This window comes from Poecilia formosa, unplaced genomic scaffold, assembly GCF_000485575.1.
Source record: "Poecilia formosa unplaced genomic scaffold, Poecilia_formosa-5.1.2 Scaffold348, whole genome shotgun sequence".
Lineage (NCBI taxonomy): Eukaryota > Metazoa > Chordata > Actinopteri > Cyprinodontiformes > Poeciliidae > Poecilia > Poecilia formosa.
Window position 1 is genome coordinate 35,512 of NW_006800287.1, and position 14,476 is coordinate 49,987.

General features: G+C 37.8%; 1 protein-coding gene across 1 annotated transcript in view; it reads right to left on the reverse strand.

Annotated features, from left to right (window-relative positions):
• atrnl1b (attractin-like 1b) overlaps positions 1-14,476 on the reverse strand; it is a 67,523-nt gene that overhangs the window by 34,541 nt on the left and 18,506 nt on the right. Inside the window, exons 15-20 of the mRNA XM_007574265.2 lie at positions 14,085-14,272; positions 12,158-12,371; positions 11,873-12,064; positions 6,933-7,166; positions 6,158-6,295; positions 3,718-3,811 (exon numbers count right to left, since the gene is read on the reverse strand). Of these exons, the coding sequence (XP_007574327.1) occupies positions 3,718-3,811; positions 6,158-6,295; positions 6,933-7,166; positions 11,873-12,064; positions 12,158-12,371; positions 14,085-14,272 (1,060 nt within the window). The remainder of the gene's footprint in view (positions 1-3,717; positions 3,812-6,157; positions 6,296-6,932; positions 7,167-11,872; positions 12,065-12,157; positions 12,372-14,084; positions 14,273-14,476) is intronic.

A 14,476-nucleotide genomic window follows, 5' to 3' on the forward strand; every position in this document is an offset into this window, starting at 1 on the left:
GCTTGATGCTAAACAGGCAGAATGTTTTGTTCCCTACGACAAAAAAAAAAAAGGGATGAAGGACAAATGCTGCCACAGGCTACAGGAAGCTTAGGGAACGTCGTTAAGTATTTAAACTTCCTGGCATTTAGAGGGCAAAATCCACACACCCACTTGCTCATCAGTATAATTCAGCTCCTCGACTCATTCAGTATCTTAATTTAATCTACACCGGCATGCAACCATGCACGCGTCCAAACTTCAGGCAATCCCCCTTTGCTGTATCTTAATGTGATCTAGACTCAGCGTGAACCTTTGTCTGTGCCCGTGCAACCTATAAACGCAGGCTACGGCGGGCACAGAAGCGTTTGTTACCGCCGCTGCCTCCTGCATGAGAAATTTTTCTGATTAAAGTATCCAACTAAATGAGCAAAAAGGAGAAAAACTTTCCTGATGACTGATCGTCGTAATGCCGCATAGACAAAATCATTATTTTTTCCACCCTCGAAACAATTATTATTCTGCACTAATGCACTCTTTGCTTCATTAGTACAGCTATTATTTCAAGTCTTAATAGCAGCCGTGGCTTCAGTGTAAGCACAGGTGGAAGCCTGCATGTGTGTTCTTTGTGCACTTTGCAGCCTTGTGGTTCAGTCTGCTAATCACTGCACTGGACTGTATTTTCTGGAAGAAGAAATCAATGTGGCACTTTGTCGATTGTGCAAAGTGCTATATGTTCAGTATTACGGTTGACAGAAAGCAATGAGGATTCACAGAGGTCTTCCTCTCCTGCAGCCCCTCTTCATTACCTTCAATACTTCAGGGTTTGTCTCAACACCAATAATATCATAGAACGTTAGAAACCACAAAGCAAGATTTAATGATTCTGTTTGTTGTTCAAGCATTTTACAAGTTTAAAGTTTAGTCGGATTAAAATAATTTATTTAAAGAACTGGGCAATAACATTGCATGCAGATCTTGGTCATTTTAACAATATTTTGAAGAAATACTAGGATCTACCTTGGTTTCGTTAGACATGAGCCAGACTGAGAGGACAGTACGATATGCTAAGCTACTAAAATAATGTAACATATTGTTTATTACTGCTGAAATGGTGCCTAAAATGTGGCCTGGTTGCCTTTTGTGTGTCCTTGAAATGAATTTGATCAGCCCCTCCAACCACAAGTCAAGTCAAAATTTGGCCAATAAAATAGAGTATGATTAATGACCCCAAAGATTGTGAAACTGTTCATTTTTCCTTCAATTAATGCAACATCTTACCGTAATTAAAATAGAACTGAAGAAAATACTTAGTGTTTTAATACATTTATGCTACAAGGACTGTAAGAACTGTCAAATAACTTTGTTCAGGTTCTATCAGACAGGTGTAAGCATTTTAGATTTAAAAATAAATGGCAACGTCAGTATTGCACATCAGTGTTGCATATCAGCAGATATAGTGATGCTTTCACATTATTCACAAATAGTTCATGCCTCGTCTTTGGCCCAGTCACTGTTTCCTCCCTGAATGCCAAAATATTGAAACACAGTTTAAAAGCCGTGGCAGCTTCTTCTATGCAAATTTAGAAGAAGCTCTAAATTTGCATAGAACTTTCTGACTCAAGAATTCTTTCAGAAAAGAAAAATTGTGACTTTTTTTTATAACGCATATCTCATTACAATGCAAAAAAACAAACAAAAGTTTAAAAGGTCAGAGTCAAATATGCAACTAAATAAGTGTAAAAATAAAAAAATAGAAATACAGGATAGTGCATGAGATTTTATTTCCAGCCAGGTATTGGCAGCCTTTGCACAAAATAACTGAGAAGAAAACCGTTTCATGTTAAAAAGCATGAATGCTTGTTCAGCTTTTCCAGTGACCCATCCATAACTCTTATTGCATTATCCTGCTTACAGCTGTAAAAACAAGGCTTAGAGGAAACGACCCACCCACACAGCTGGAATCCACCGGATCAGCAGAAATCACCCTGGATGTGGACTTTCTGGGCGATAATGCAACCGATTCCTTCGTCGTTTCCACCCCCCACCATCAAATCCGCAGCATCACCGCATCCAAGACTCCATATGAGGAAACAGGGCTGGCTCACAGGACATCAACGCTCGACACCACGTCATGAGAGCCATGAATCACCCTGACTAAATTAATCACACACATGAATCTCATTGTGTGATTGAAGCAGGGCGACTGGCAGTCAGACCGTCTCAAAATGAGATCCTGTTGATTTTATTTGATGCGCAAACAGCTGTTTACTTATACCTTACGGATAGATTTGTTTCTGACCTGAATATACCAATACAGAATATTAAATTATTCATTTTCTTATCTAATATTATGGTTAAGTAAAAAGCTTATTTTTCTAAAACTGAGGTTTTTATTTTGTTTTTTTTTTTTGTTTTTTTCAGTTTTCTTAAAGGTGATTTTTCATCTGTTTTTTAAAGAACTTTGCTCTGTCAATGCCAATTTCGGTCTGTTCAGATTGTAAACGGATAATATAACCTATGAAAATTGCATTTCAGAAAGGCTCTTCCTGTGTACCTGCGGTGAGCCATTATCAACTATTTATAGGAGAAACAAAGTCAAACTGTGTGTGAGGAAGCAGTCGCTGTGAAACAAGTTTATTAAAATTTTAAAGGAAATTACAAAACGACTTGAGAGTATATCATATTTTATTAGGAATTTGTACAACATAACCACCTATTTTCTCAAATCCAGCAGGTTTGTTAATAGAGGCTAAAAGAGCAGAAGGATAGATTAGATCCTTATTATTACTCTCAATATTTAGTGGAAAAAGAAATGTTTCTTTTTTTCCTATATTGACCATTTCTAACTATATCAATTTATCCTGCAAGATGCCATGATGGACGTTGGAAGCGAGGGACGGCAAAATTGAACGGAGCAACTGCGATAATTTTCCCCAAGTTGGTTTTGCTAACATTTCTTCTATTGTATTATATATATTATATATATTGTATATATTCTATTTATTCTGTGGATGCAGCACACCTAGTTGTGGCTCAAAGACCACGGTAACGAAAACTAAAAAACAATGGCAACTGCTATCCAATTCCGTAATCTTTCCTCATCGAAAGATTTACAATAAAATGACAAGTTTGGGTTTGCAACTTTGTCTGTTTGTGCAGCTGATCGCACAGAGCCCTTACTGAGCTAAAACCATTTTTAGAATGAAATTAACTAAATAAAAGTGATATTAGGCTATCAACAATCTGCATACAGAAAAGCTTCACAGGACTTAACGATCATTGGTTGTTTTGACGTCTTTCATGGCAGAGTGGAGTAATGACGTGCAAACGGCTAGTGTCAATAAAGGTTATGGAAACAAGCTTAAGAATATAGGAAAATATCAAATAAAAGATATTTTTTACATTTATTTCTTGAAATAAAATGCAAAAATAGTATACCTGTTTCTCCATTTGCAACTTACTGAGCAAAATTTCAATTATAACCTTTTTTCTTTATCAATATTCTCTAAAAACAGCAACAAGTGTTTTGTTTTAAGCTTTTTGGGAAAATATTGTCAGTCTGTCTTTGTTTTTGTTTTTTTGTTTTTGTTTTTTTTACCCTGATACTGAGTTGATGTTCATAGGAAAAAGTGAGGCTTATTTTGGCCAAAACCAGGACATGGGGTTTCAAAAACTGGAGAAATAAACCAGAGTGTTTGTTTAGATTCAGATTTTTACTGGGTTTATTGTACTCACAGCTGGCACTGGTCTCCTTTGATCCCCTTGGTGGTGCAGAAGCACTTGCCCGTTAACACCTGGCATACGTTTGCGTGACCGTTGCACTTACAAGCTGGAACAGGTAACAAGAACAGATGTGGGGGAAAGATTGATAAGAACGAGCATGAAAAGACAGAGAACACATCCATGAATAGAATACTCCATCAACAATAAGTTGTTACTAATGTTTGAACTGAAAACACCTGAGAGAGAATTCACATCCCATCATTCCTACAGCCTTCACAATTGTTCTTTTCTTGGGCTGTTTGTGCTAAGCTAGGCCCCGGATTCTTGCTGTTGCATCAAACACACGACGGAAATTGATATTGACCCAGGAACGACGGTAAACAAAAGCCTATCCCAAAAGATTGGGTGAACTTTAAAGATCTAACAGACAATTGAGAACCTTCCCCACACACCTTCCCCCCCAGCTGTGTATGTTTGAGACTCCGTATGTGTGAGGAATGTAAAAGGTGCAGCAATAGGTGGGTGGACTGGCTGCTAAAGTGCTTTGGCAGAGGCAGGCTTTTAGCTTAGCATTTGAAGGAAAATAAGAGACCCCTTTATTTTAGTTCACTGAGTTCAAAACACTGAGAAGACGGATTACTGAGGGGTCAGTGGGCCTTCCACCTCCATTCCCAAATTCTAACATGGTGCTTATAAATATTTTACATGACTGGAATGCTTTTAACCAAGTGTTAAAGGAGGTTCTTGCTTTACAACGTATTTTTACTGACACACTGCAACTTAAAGATACCATCCAGATGAGTTTTTTTTTTTTTTTTTCCCCCACCAACAAATATGGATAGTATAGATTTTTGCTGGAGGGTTTCACAAAAATACAGAAATGTGTAACAGTAATGCTGAAGAAAAAAAATGATATTCCTGCTTTGAGCATATCTTGGTTGATGACATCACAAAAGGCACAATAATCGAGCCACTTAGCTTGTAATGGTAAGTGATATCCTGACCAAATTCCTGATGGATTTTGAAATATTAAGATGATTTTGAGTTGCAGGTACCATATTTTCCGCACTATAAGGCGCACCGGATTATAATGCGCAATAAATGGCCTATTTTAAAACGTTTTTCATATATAAGAAATACTACAATAATCCAACTGGACCAACTCAAAAGAGCAAATTATTTCAGTGTCTGAAGAGGAATGTGTGTGTGGAAAATCTTGTGTTTTAATGTTTTGTTTGGGAGGAAGGAATGCTTCATCAATCGAAATTAAACTGTGGATTCATAGACAGGTTTCAGTGACAGGTCTGGATTCACTTCAGAGGAAAATGAACAAATTCCAGAAAGTTTTAAAGGTGCTCTGTTGTTTATTCTCACTTTGCAGCTTTACATTATGAGTCTCTAGGGATACAAAGCTCCCACGGCGATATGTTTTTGAATGTGAGCGTGCGTGACTCCTGCATCCCATACTTCAAACAAATGCCTGGGTGTAATTTCTCAGGAATTCTTTTTATATTTCATGTCAAAACACATGAGGGGGATGTAAATCTCATCTTTACAAGGAACCTGCAAAACCACAGTTCAACCAATGTTCAACTCATTCAGCTGACAGATGCAGAAAGACATCAGAGAGCTATACTGTTATTCCTCTGACTTAGTGCCAACTCCTCTGGTGTGACTGCAATCATTCAACACTTTAAGTTTAGTAGAGAACACAGTATAATCATTATCTACAGTGAAAACAGCGACTCTGTAGAAAGTATAGTTTGCAACGACGGAAGAATAATTTTCTTCATATGGCAGCAGGCTTAAGATATAAATCTACTTTTATCCTCACCTGAATAAAGAAGTCTTACAAACAAGGCAAAAACTGAGCACCACACCTAAGAAATCAGTAAAGGAATGAAAATGGGGAGCTTTAGTTGAAACTTGTCTCACCATTTTCAAAGTGACTTTAGATTACTATGAAAATTATCATGTATCCTGTTTGTGTACGCTAGAAAAGTGTGAAAATGTGTAAATCTCACCTCATAAATTACTTACATTTTTCTAATGAAAGTAATTTAAGCAAAGAAATGACTGGCAAAACAGATTTCCTACAAATCCTTGATTTCATACATTTCCAACCTGAAATGTTTTAAGTTTCAGTCAATTTTGCAACATTCTGGACATTTGAATAAAAAACGTTCACCACATTGGGTTGGATTATGTAAATGTTCCACAAAACAACACAACCCGAGAGAAATCTATTGACAGTTTATAATTGGCTTAGATAATCCCACCCCATACGTTATTTATTTTTTTTTTTTTTAAATAAAGTGTAAATGCTTTGTTTGGCTTCAAAACCAGACCCAACGTTGTAGCAACACGTCCAGATTATGTCCGCTGGTTCAGAGGAAAACATTTACAACTGGAAGCACAAAATAAATAAAGTCAAGGGAGGTGCAGCACTCACCCTGGCATTTGCCGCCATTGGTCGGGTCTCCGTGGTAACCCGGCATGCAGGTCTCACAGTGTGGACCGGTGGTGAGGTTGCGACACTGCTCGCACACGCTGCCGTTCACACACGTGCTGTGGCCGTTACACTGGCATGCTGAAGAGAAAAGGAAGTGTTGAAAGGTGTACTGAAAATGCTTTTCAACACACCTGTCTGAGTGTCATGTGGGTGTCGATTTGGGATTAGGGATTTTGCAGCTATGGTTGTTGTTGCTCCCCAGAAATGGTAGAAACCTGTTAGTGCTGTCGACAACTTGTGTCTGCAATGTCATATTAATTATTTTTTAATCAGTGCTGCCATTTGGAATTTGCTTTATTGGAACAACTTTTAATTGGCCTCTGGATACATCTACAAATGGAAAAAAAATAAAAAAAAACTTTAGAAAATTAGGTCATTGCCTTTCACTTCAATGTGGAGCTTTCCAATAATCTACAGCAGAAAACAACCAAGCACCATTTAGATGATCAAATTACCACTTTCAAAAGGATATATTAACATCATCCGCTAATGTATAGTGAAGAAGCAAACAAAGAGGTCACATTAAAAAGGAAATAGTAGCATAAGGTTGCACAGAGTCACCAGGGAGGGATTAGTTGCATTCTGCAGCTGAAACAGGATTCCAGTGTGGAGATATCGTTTTCAAACAAAAATCAAAAAGCCAAGAATCGATACCCAATAATGCAGCAGATATACTAGAACTTCAACAGGATGGCACAGGGTGCAGCTCACTCACCAGGGCAATTAATAAAGGCCCACTCAAAGCCTTTATCGTTGAGGCAGCTGGCGGGCTCCAGGTTCATGTCATGGGTTTGGCTCTGCTGGCCTTGCCTTGCCACTCTTTTCATGGGCCCCCGATAGGACCCCTCCATGCAGAGGCCCTTCCCTGTGCTGCTGGGGTCCCCACACCAGCCACACTCTGGCTGGTCCAAGCACTGGGAGCACGTCCGCAGTCCAGAACAGTTCTGAGCTGGGGTGGAAAAGAAGCACAAATTCACTATTTGGTATGCTTTAACTCGTTGCTGTAATTGATCTTCACTGCAGTGCAAAAAGAAGCATTTTTGGTCTAGTTAAAAGTGCAAGTAAATAATTCCTTAATATTAAAGAAATACTTGTTCCATTGGCAGATTTCAATTACAATAATATGCATCAATATTAAGGAATTATTTACTTAAACAAGCTCCTATATCTTGCTGAAAAGTTACTTGTAAGTTAGTTTTGTCTTATTTCAAGTGCACTAAGATATTATTTCCAAAAACTAAGATTACTTGGTAAGACTGTGTTTTTGGAGTGTTTTTTCAACAATGGATTTTCATATACAGCAGTCTTGTAAAGTATTTATATTTCCTGAACTTATATGCATGTTAATAACATTACAACCACAAACCTCAGTGTGAATTAGAGAACATTAGTCAACGAACAGAATCATGAAGTCTGGGGAACATAGTGGGCGGGTCAGGAAGAACGTTGTGGAGATGCTTAAACCAAAAGACTCGTTACTTAAAATTGCACAAAATATTGACTAAAAAGGGAGATGGCTCAATATAAATGCTTAAGTGATAAAACACACAAAGATTTTAAATGTTAATTTGACACAAATTCAGCTTCAGAATGTCCTTTATTATCATACACCTGATCCTACTCGCAAAATTTCTAACACCTGGAGTTTCAGAAGATTGAAGGTTCTTTACACAAAAACACAAGCCGGTTATAGAGTGAGGCACTAAGCAAACTGACCAGAAAGAGATAAGGGGATAAGAAACAGCACAATGTTCAGCATTTAATGGCTGTTGGTGTCCGAACCACAGACAGACATGAGATGAGAATGCGCCTGAAAACACTAAAACTTTCACATTTCAGCAAAGATTCAGAAAAGGGATTAAATGTGCTGCATATCGTGGCACTTTACCCTAACTTTAGAAACCTGAAGGAGAAACGCTGTTCTGCCATCTAAGAGACTCTTAAGGACACTTCGATTGCTTGACAACTTTTCAAAGCCACCACTCGGCCGCTCAACAGACACCTCAGCGGAGAAATGCCACCACTATTTTAAGACGACAAACATTGAGTGCTTTTACCTCAGTTTATGTCAAACAAATCTCCAGCTATTCCGCTAATGGATGTGAAACCATGACAACACAAGAGCAATCAGAACAAAGTAAGGCCATTTAAGTTTGCTTTCACGACAGGCCATAAGTGGAGGATTTCTGCGGAAAATGCTCTGGGAAAAAACAGAAGACGTTTGGATGAGGACTCTTGCTTTGCCACAATATAAAAGCATGTTGGAACACAAAAAAGCTCCTTTTACAGAGATCAAATGTGATGGCTGGAGGTGTCTCTGAAAAAAACAAACACAAAATGATGTATTGTCTTAAAAAGATTAGATAACAACCTCTGGATACAATAAAATCGGCCTGTAAACTTTGCAAAAATGGCTTCTTATGAAATTTTCTATTGGTTAGAGAGAGAAATGCTTGCTTTTGGTTACATTACATTCTCAGACTGAGTGATTTATGCTGTACAACTTTCAATTCAACCACAGAGAGCATACATTTATTTAGGGGTCTCCAAATCTTAAAATAGTCTGTCCCTGTCTAAAATCAAATCCCTTTAATGGTTGTTGGTCTAATATCTGTCAGCCACACTATTAGGAGACCCTTACTGCCTTGTGACGAAGAGTCAATTATTTATAAAATGAAATAAAATAGTCATTAGTTTTTGTACTTGCAAAAATGTGTAAGTTATATGTGTTATTTTATCAGTCCAAGAATTATGGGTTCTCCCTTCCATCAATATTTCATAGCAAAACATCAGGGCTCCGCAATATATTGTGAATATATCTCCAGCTCAAGATTTTCTAATGTTGTGCAGCTCTAACAAAAAAAGAACAAAACAGAATAGAATCAAAAATCATACTGGTACTATTCACAAAAAGTAAGGTGCTATTCAAGTCATTAAATAAAAAGCCCTTTATTTTTCAATATATATATCACAAAGTTAAAGAAAAAAAATCACAATGTCATTTTTCCCCAATATCCTGCAGCACCAAGAAAATCTTGACTGGAATCACTCAATTATATGCTTGACAAATCCTGATAGTTTTTCTAACTGGATGAGCCCCTGAGTCTGATTTTCTTCCAATCAGAAATTTATATATTTTTCATTATTTTTATTTTTTAAACACAGAAGTAGAGACCCAACGGTCTGCCTGTGTGAAATCACCTCCATTCGTTGAGATCACAGAGCTACCTGAGGGTTTGTAGAGAGCAGCCAAAACACTAGTTATTCAATTTAAAAATGTTCAGAAAAGTAAACAAATTTATGACACTCTCTGGAGAACTTCTTCTATAGGTTTTATTTGCATGCTCTTTCATAGAACCACACCGAAATATGCTACAGAAAATATCAACAAGTCATATCAAAACAGAGAGAATAGTAGTATTAGCACAGCACTTCAACTTGGATAATTAGCTTTTTCTCTGTAGCTCCTTTAGAGCTGTTGTTTCTCATTACAATGTTTTTTTTCCCATTTTGCAATCGGCACAAAACAAACATTTAGTGCTAACTTTAGGGGAGGAAAGCAGAGCTCAAATACCATTCCACTAAAATGAAGGAGGGAAACCATCCTGCGGCAAGATAAACTCAATATGGCTTTGCATGTTTGAAATTTACTTTAGTATATTCAGTTGTTCAGAATCCATGATGATGCAGAAACTACATTTAGTTAACCGACTCTGTGATCTGAGAGGGGGGGAGCACAATTTTCACATAATCATGTTAAAAGAATTTCTTCAGTTGGAAAAAGTTCCATGTTTGTGAAAAACAAATAACTACTTGTCCAAGTAATCTGCAAAAAGAGCATTTTCTCCACTGAAAGCACCAAATACTCTTGTAAAGCGCAGTAATCATCTGTGCCACTGCTGCATATTTTTCTCCTGCACTTGTAGTTTCGAATGCATTTATATACAATACCCAGCCTAAACAACACATTAAAGCACACACTCAAATTAAAGAAGGAACAAAGAAAGTAGGCACACAAATTCAAGATCGAAACCGCTTTCCGACTTCACCCAGGCAAACAGAATGAGGGAGAAACAAAGGGAATTTTTAGAACAACCTTCCTTGTCCTTCATGCCAACAGAGACTAATTCCTCAAGACAAATATCCACAGCAAACAGAATCTCTGTGTTGCCCAACACCAGCAGACACAAATGAATTTGAGACAGCACTCCTGGGCTCCCTAAATTTGTTACTCGCTAAACTGATCAGAGATTTTTCTCAATGTGACACAACGGTGGAAATAATACATACATCACACACCAGCACCAAGGCAAAGTGCTTTGTCGACCTTCAGGTGAAGGAGCTTCCCAAACAGCTTACTGCTGGGTAGTCAAAAAGTATTTTCTCCTTCGTATGTGTCTGGTATGTAATCTGGCTTGTTGCTTTTAATTGTTTTTTCTTTTGGTAGATTATTTGTGTGTAACCTCTGAGTAAGACTAAAGTTTCATTAAATGCTCTTATTTGTTTGTGAAACAAGTTTAAAGCACCACCATGAAGAGAATAAGAGTTTGGATTTAAGAACTGGTTCCTGTTGATCAAAATCGAAGAGCTAATAGCTTAGAAATTTATTAAACTGAGGCTAAGAACAAATGTTCTTGGAGGAAGGTTAAGAAAAGACTTAGCTTGTTCTGTCTTAGATTTTATAACCTTGTTAATCTAGTTTTTAAACAATCTAGGAATTATTTCTTTTAATCTACTCCATTCTATCTCAGGGCAAGTTCATCAGTGATGAGGGTATAGAATTTGCATAACGAGTATTGAGAAGCAACAGTGAAAAAGTTGCATTAATTAAAAATTTTTTTAAACTACTGTGCAATAAAACAGTGACATCAAACTAAAGCACCCAAGAATGTCTGAGGAAATATTTCTGCTCAAAACCTGACATGAATGAAACCAGCCAACAACAAAGCTCTTAAATCCCTAGGTAGGGTGCTGGTTTTATAGGTCTCCAAGCTACTGTGCTTTCAGCATTTCTCCAAAATGAGAAATTGTGGTAGAGGAACAATGATAAACCTTTTTGACCCACATTTCTAAAACTAGTCAAACTCAATTTTCCATCACTCATCAACATTTTCATTGGTCTTATTTTTTTTTTTTTACCAGAAACCCTTTACCTCTTTAAACTGATCCTCTGTTTTTGCCTTTTCTGCACCACTTAACAAAGCACAAATACAGACAAACAACATTCACCTTTGTTAAAACAAAAACATTCATCATGTCCAAAAAATAAAATTCCCCTTTTGCCTACTTTCCATTCTTCTACAGCCACTATTTCATCATACAAGACTACTTAAAGGCATCTTACGGTAAGGAGTCCATCTAAAGCGCAGTCAGCAGGGACACCAGCAGTTGGCCGTGTGTTTATATGCAAAAGTAATCGACCATTAAAAGCCAAAACAGCTTCCAAAGTCAATCACAGGAAACTAATGCGATTTTCCCTGTGAATCAAACACCTTCCACTTTAAGACGTTTTCTTCCCCGTAACCTCTTCTCTCTCTCTCTGTGATGAATATCGACCGATTACAGAAGCCAATCTAGGAGAACTTACTGTCCCTCGCATTAATGTCAGACTTCCAAGATGACTCGCCTAGATTAAATGAATGGTGAGACACTTACCCATACACTCTGCAGTCTGCCACTCCAAACACTGGCCATAGGGGAAGGAGATCACATATGCATTGGAGTCCACACAGCGCCGTGTGCTGCCACACCACATGCACTCCATTGGTTGGCTGGTACAGTTGGCGCAGTTTGTGTGCAGCGAGCAAGGCTTCTTACAAGACCCACGACTGCTCTGATTGGGGTTCCCTGCAAAAATACAACACAGTGAGACCTTAAGAAAACTTATTTTAGGTAAAAACGTACTTAGTTTCAAAGTATCTGACAATATTTGTCACTAACCAGTGGCTTTTTCACAAATGAGGCCATGAGCGGTCGCAGTGCACGGATTGGCCCGAAGGCCTGAAACCTGAGGCTCCTCCAAGTAGGCGCAAAAACCAGAGTCACTGGGCTCTCCAGGCAGCCAGCGCAAGCTGCTATTGGTGAAGGGGGACATGTCCTCCCAACCCCAGTACGACACGTTGATCTTCCTCAAGCCCACCCAGGGAGACAGTCGCTGTGGGAACAGAGCTGAAAGTTACTGCATATTTAAACAAAAACATCCTAAATGCTGTTCAGTCACGCTATTATAAAAAAAAATAAAAAATAGGAATAATTGCTCCATTTACACCTGGGAAGCAAAAACGCCATTAAAGGTCTGCTAAACATAATTTCACAGATATGATTACTTATTTGCCTCCAGGATTCAGCTTTTAATGTAATGGGAAAATAATGTGGAACAGTACATCAAGGTTCTGCTGTTGGAAAAAACAGCAAAGTTTGAAACTAGGCAGACAGACTGCAATTTATATCCTCATGAATACAACATGCATGACAAACTCATTAGTGGGGTTTCGCAACTCTTCTGCAGCTGAAGGAAGAAAATGTTGCTGTAAAGTCGAAGAAAGAATTAGCAAAATGCCCAAATTTTCATTGGCAAAGAAGAGATTTAAAATATAACACTGAGAGATTAAATAATGAAAAGTCTATACATTATGTTTTAAGAAAATTTTAAAAAGTTGGGTAGAGAAGTTCTCGTTTAGTTAAGTCTGCATGAACATAAAATATCAAATACACTCACCATGGGAGTGATTTACTTCGGTGCACCGATCGAAGTTTTCTGACCGATCACCGATCTTTAAAAGAAAACTTATACTGCCGAATCCGAGTTTGACCGATACCAATTTTATTTTAGAACTGACACTGTCTGGTGTTATAGGCACAATACACCTTCAACGTTCCAATCTCATTTTATAGAAAAACATCAAAAAGTGCTCTCAAAAATGAAACGTTTAGACGTGACCAGGTGGGCCAGCCTGTCAGATCTCTTATTGGAGAGCAAAAAGGAACAATGGCTCATTTTCAGACCTATGGAGAGGATGAAAAAAATTGGTCTCTCATGCAAGTATCAGTCGATCACTGATCACCCAAAATTAAGGAAATTGGTGCACCGCTAGACTGAATATCGTCCATTTTGGGAATTCAAAAACACCCATTTGAAATTCCATTTTATTAGTGGAAAAAAATTACCATGCTGATTTTTCTTAAACAAAATTAACAAAATGAGGAATTTCTATTGGTCTAAAATCAGCATAGAATCTCAGCATGATGCAGCCACTACCCTGCTTTAGGACAAAGATCGATTACAATGACAATAAGCAAATTTAGAGAAGTCAAGGTGAGTCTCCCACGCCATTTCAACTGGTGCAATGCCGAAAGTGGGCAGAACAATAAACTTCATCTCAAACCAGAAGAGATGGGAGGAGACGGAGTTGACTAAGGAATGAAGACCTGCTTCAAAATATTTACAATGTAGACAGAAAGATGACAGGATGATCAACAAATCCTTTCTTTAAAAACAGCAACTAGTCAATCAAACCTTGCAGGCTGACATTCAGCTTCTGCAACTGAAAATTTGTGGACTTAGCATCACAGCTTGCTGGGAAAAAGAAGCTTGTTCATTAGAACAAAAGCATGAGATCATGTTGCAATCTGCTAATGGATTTTTAAGTAAATCTGAGGGGCAGTGCATGCATGAATGTATGTATATATATATATATATCATTTTGGCTTTGTGGATTTGAAACAGCCCACAATAAATAAAAATGTACGCAACCCAATTCTTGATTAAAAAAAAATCAATATTTTATACTGTATATTGAAAGAAAAGTCCAAAATTACTATGAGAATCATCTTTCTCACCCAAACTGTGATTTTTTTTTTTTTTTACCTTCTCTTCCTGCTGAAGCTTTTTAAGTTCCTCAAGTACAAAGTCGACTTGCTTGGAGGTGGTGAGTGAGGCGATGTTGCCATTGAGGTTCTTGCAGTAGTGCTGGGCGTTGTCGTAGCTCTCACGGCTGGAGTTGATCCTCAGACAGGCGTCGCCCACCTGGCTCCAACCCTCACTGCACTGCTGGGCTGGAAGACAGAAATGTAATCAAAACTATCATTCACTGTGATGCTTTACTATCATCCGAGTTCAACGTTTGTCCACAGAAAAAGTTGAGCTTCATTTAGTTAGTGAAGTTGGGGGGCCGGAAAAAAAAAATCAACATTTAAAGTCTCAATGTGTGCTGTATATTTAATTTTCTAATTTGCATCTATTGGTCTTAGAAGGGCTTT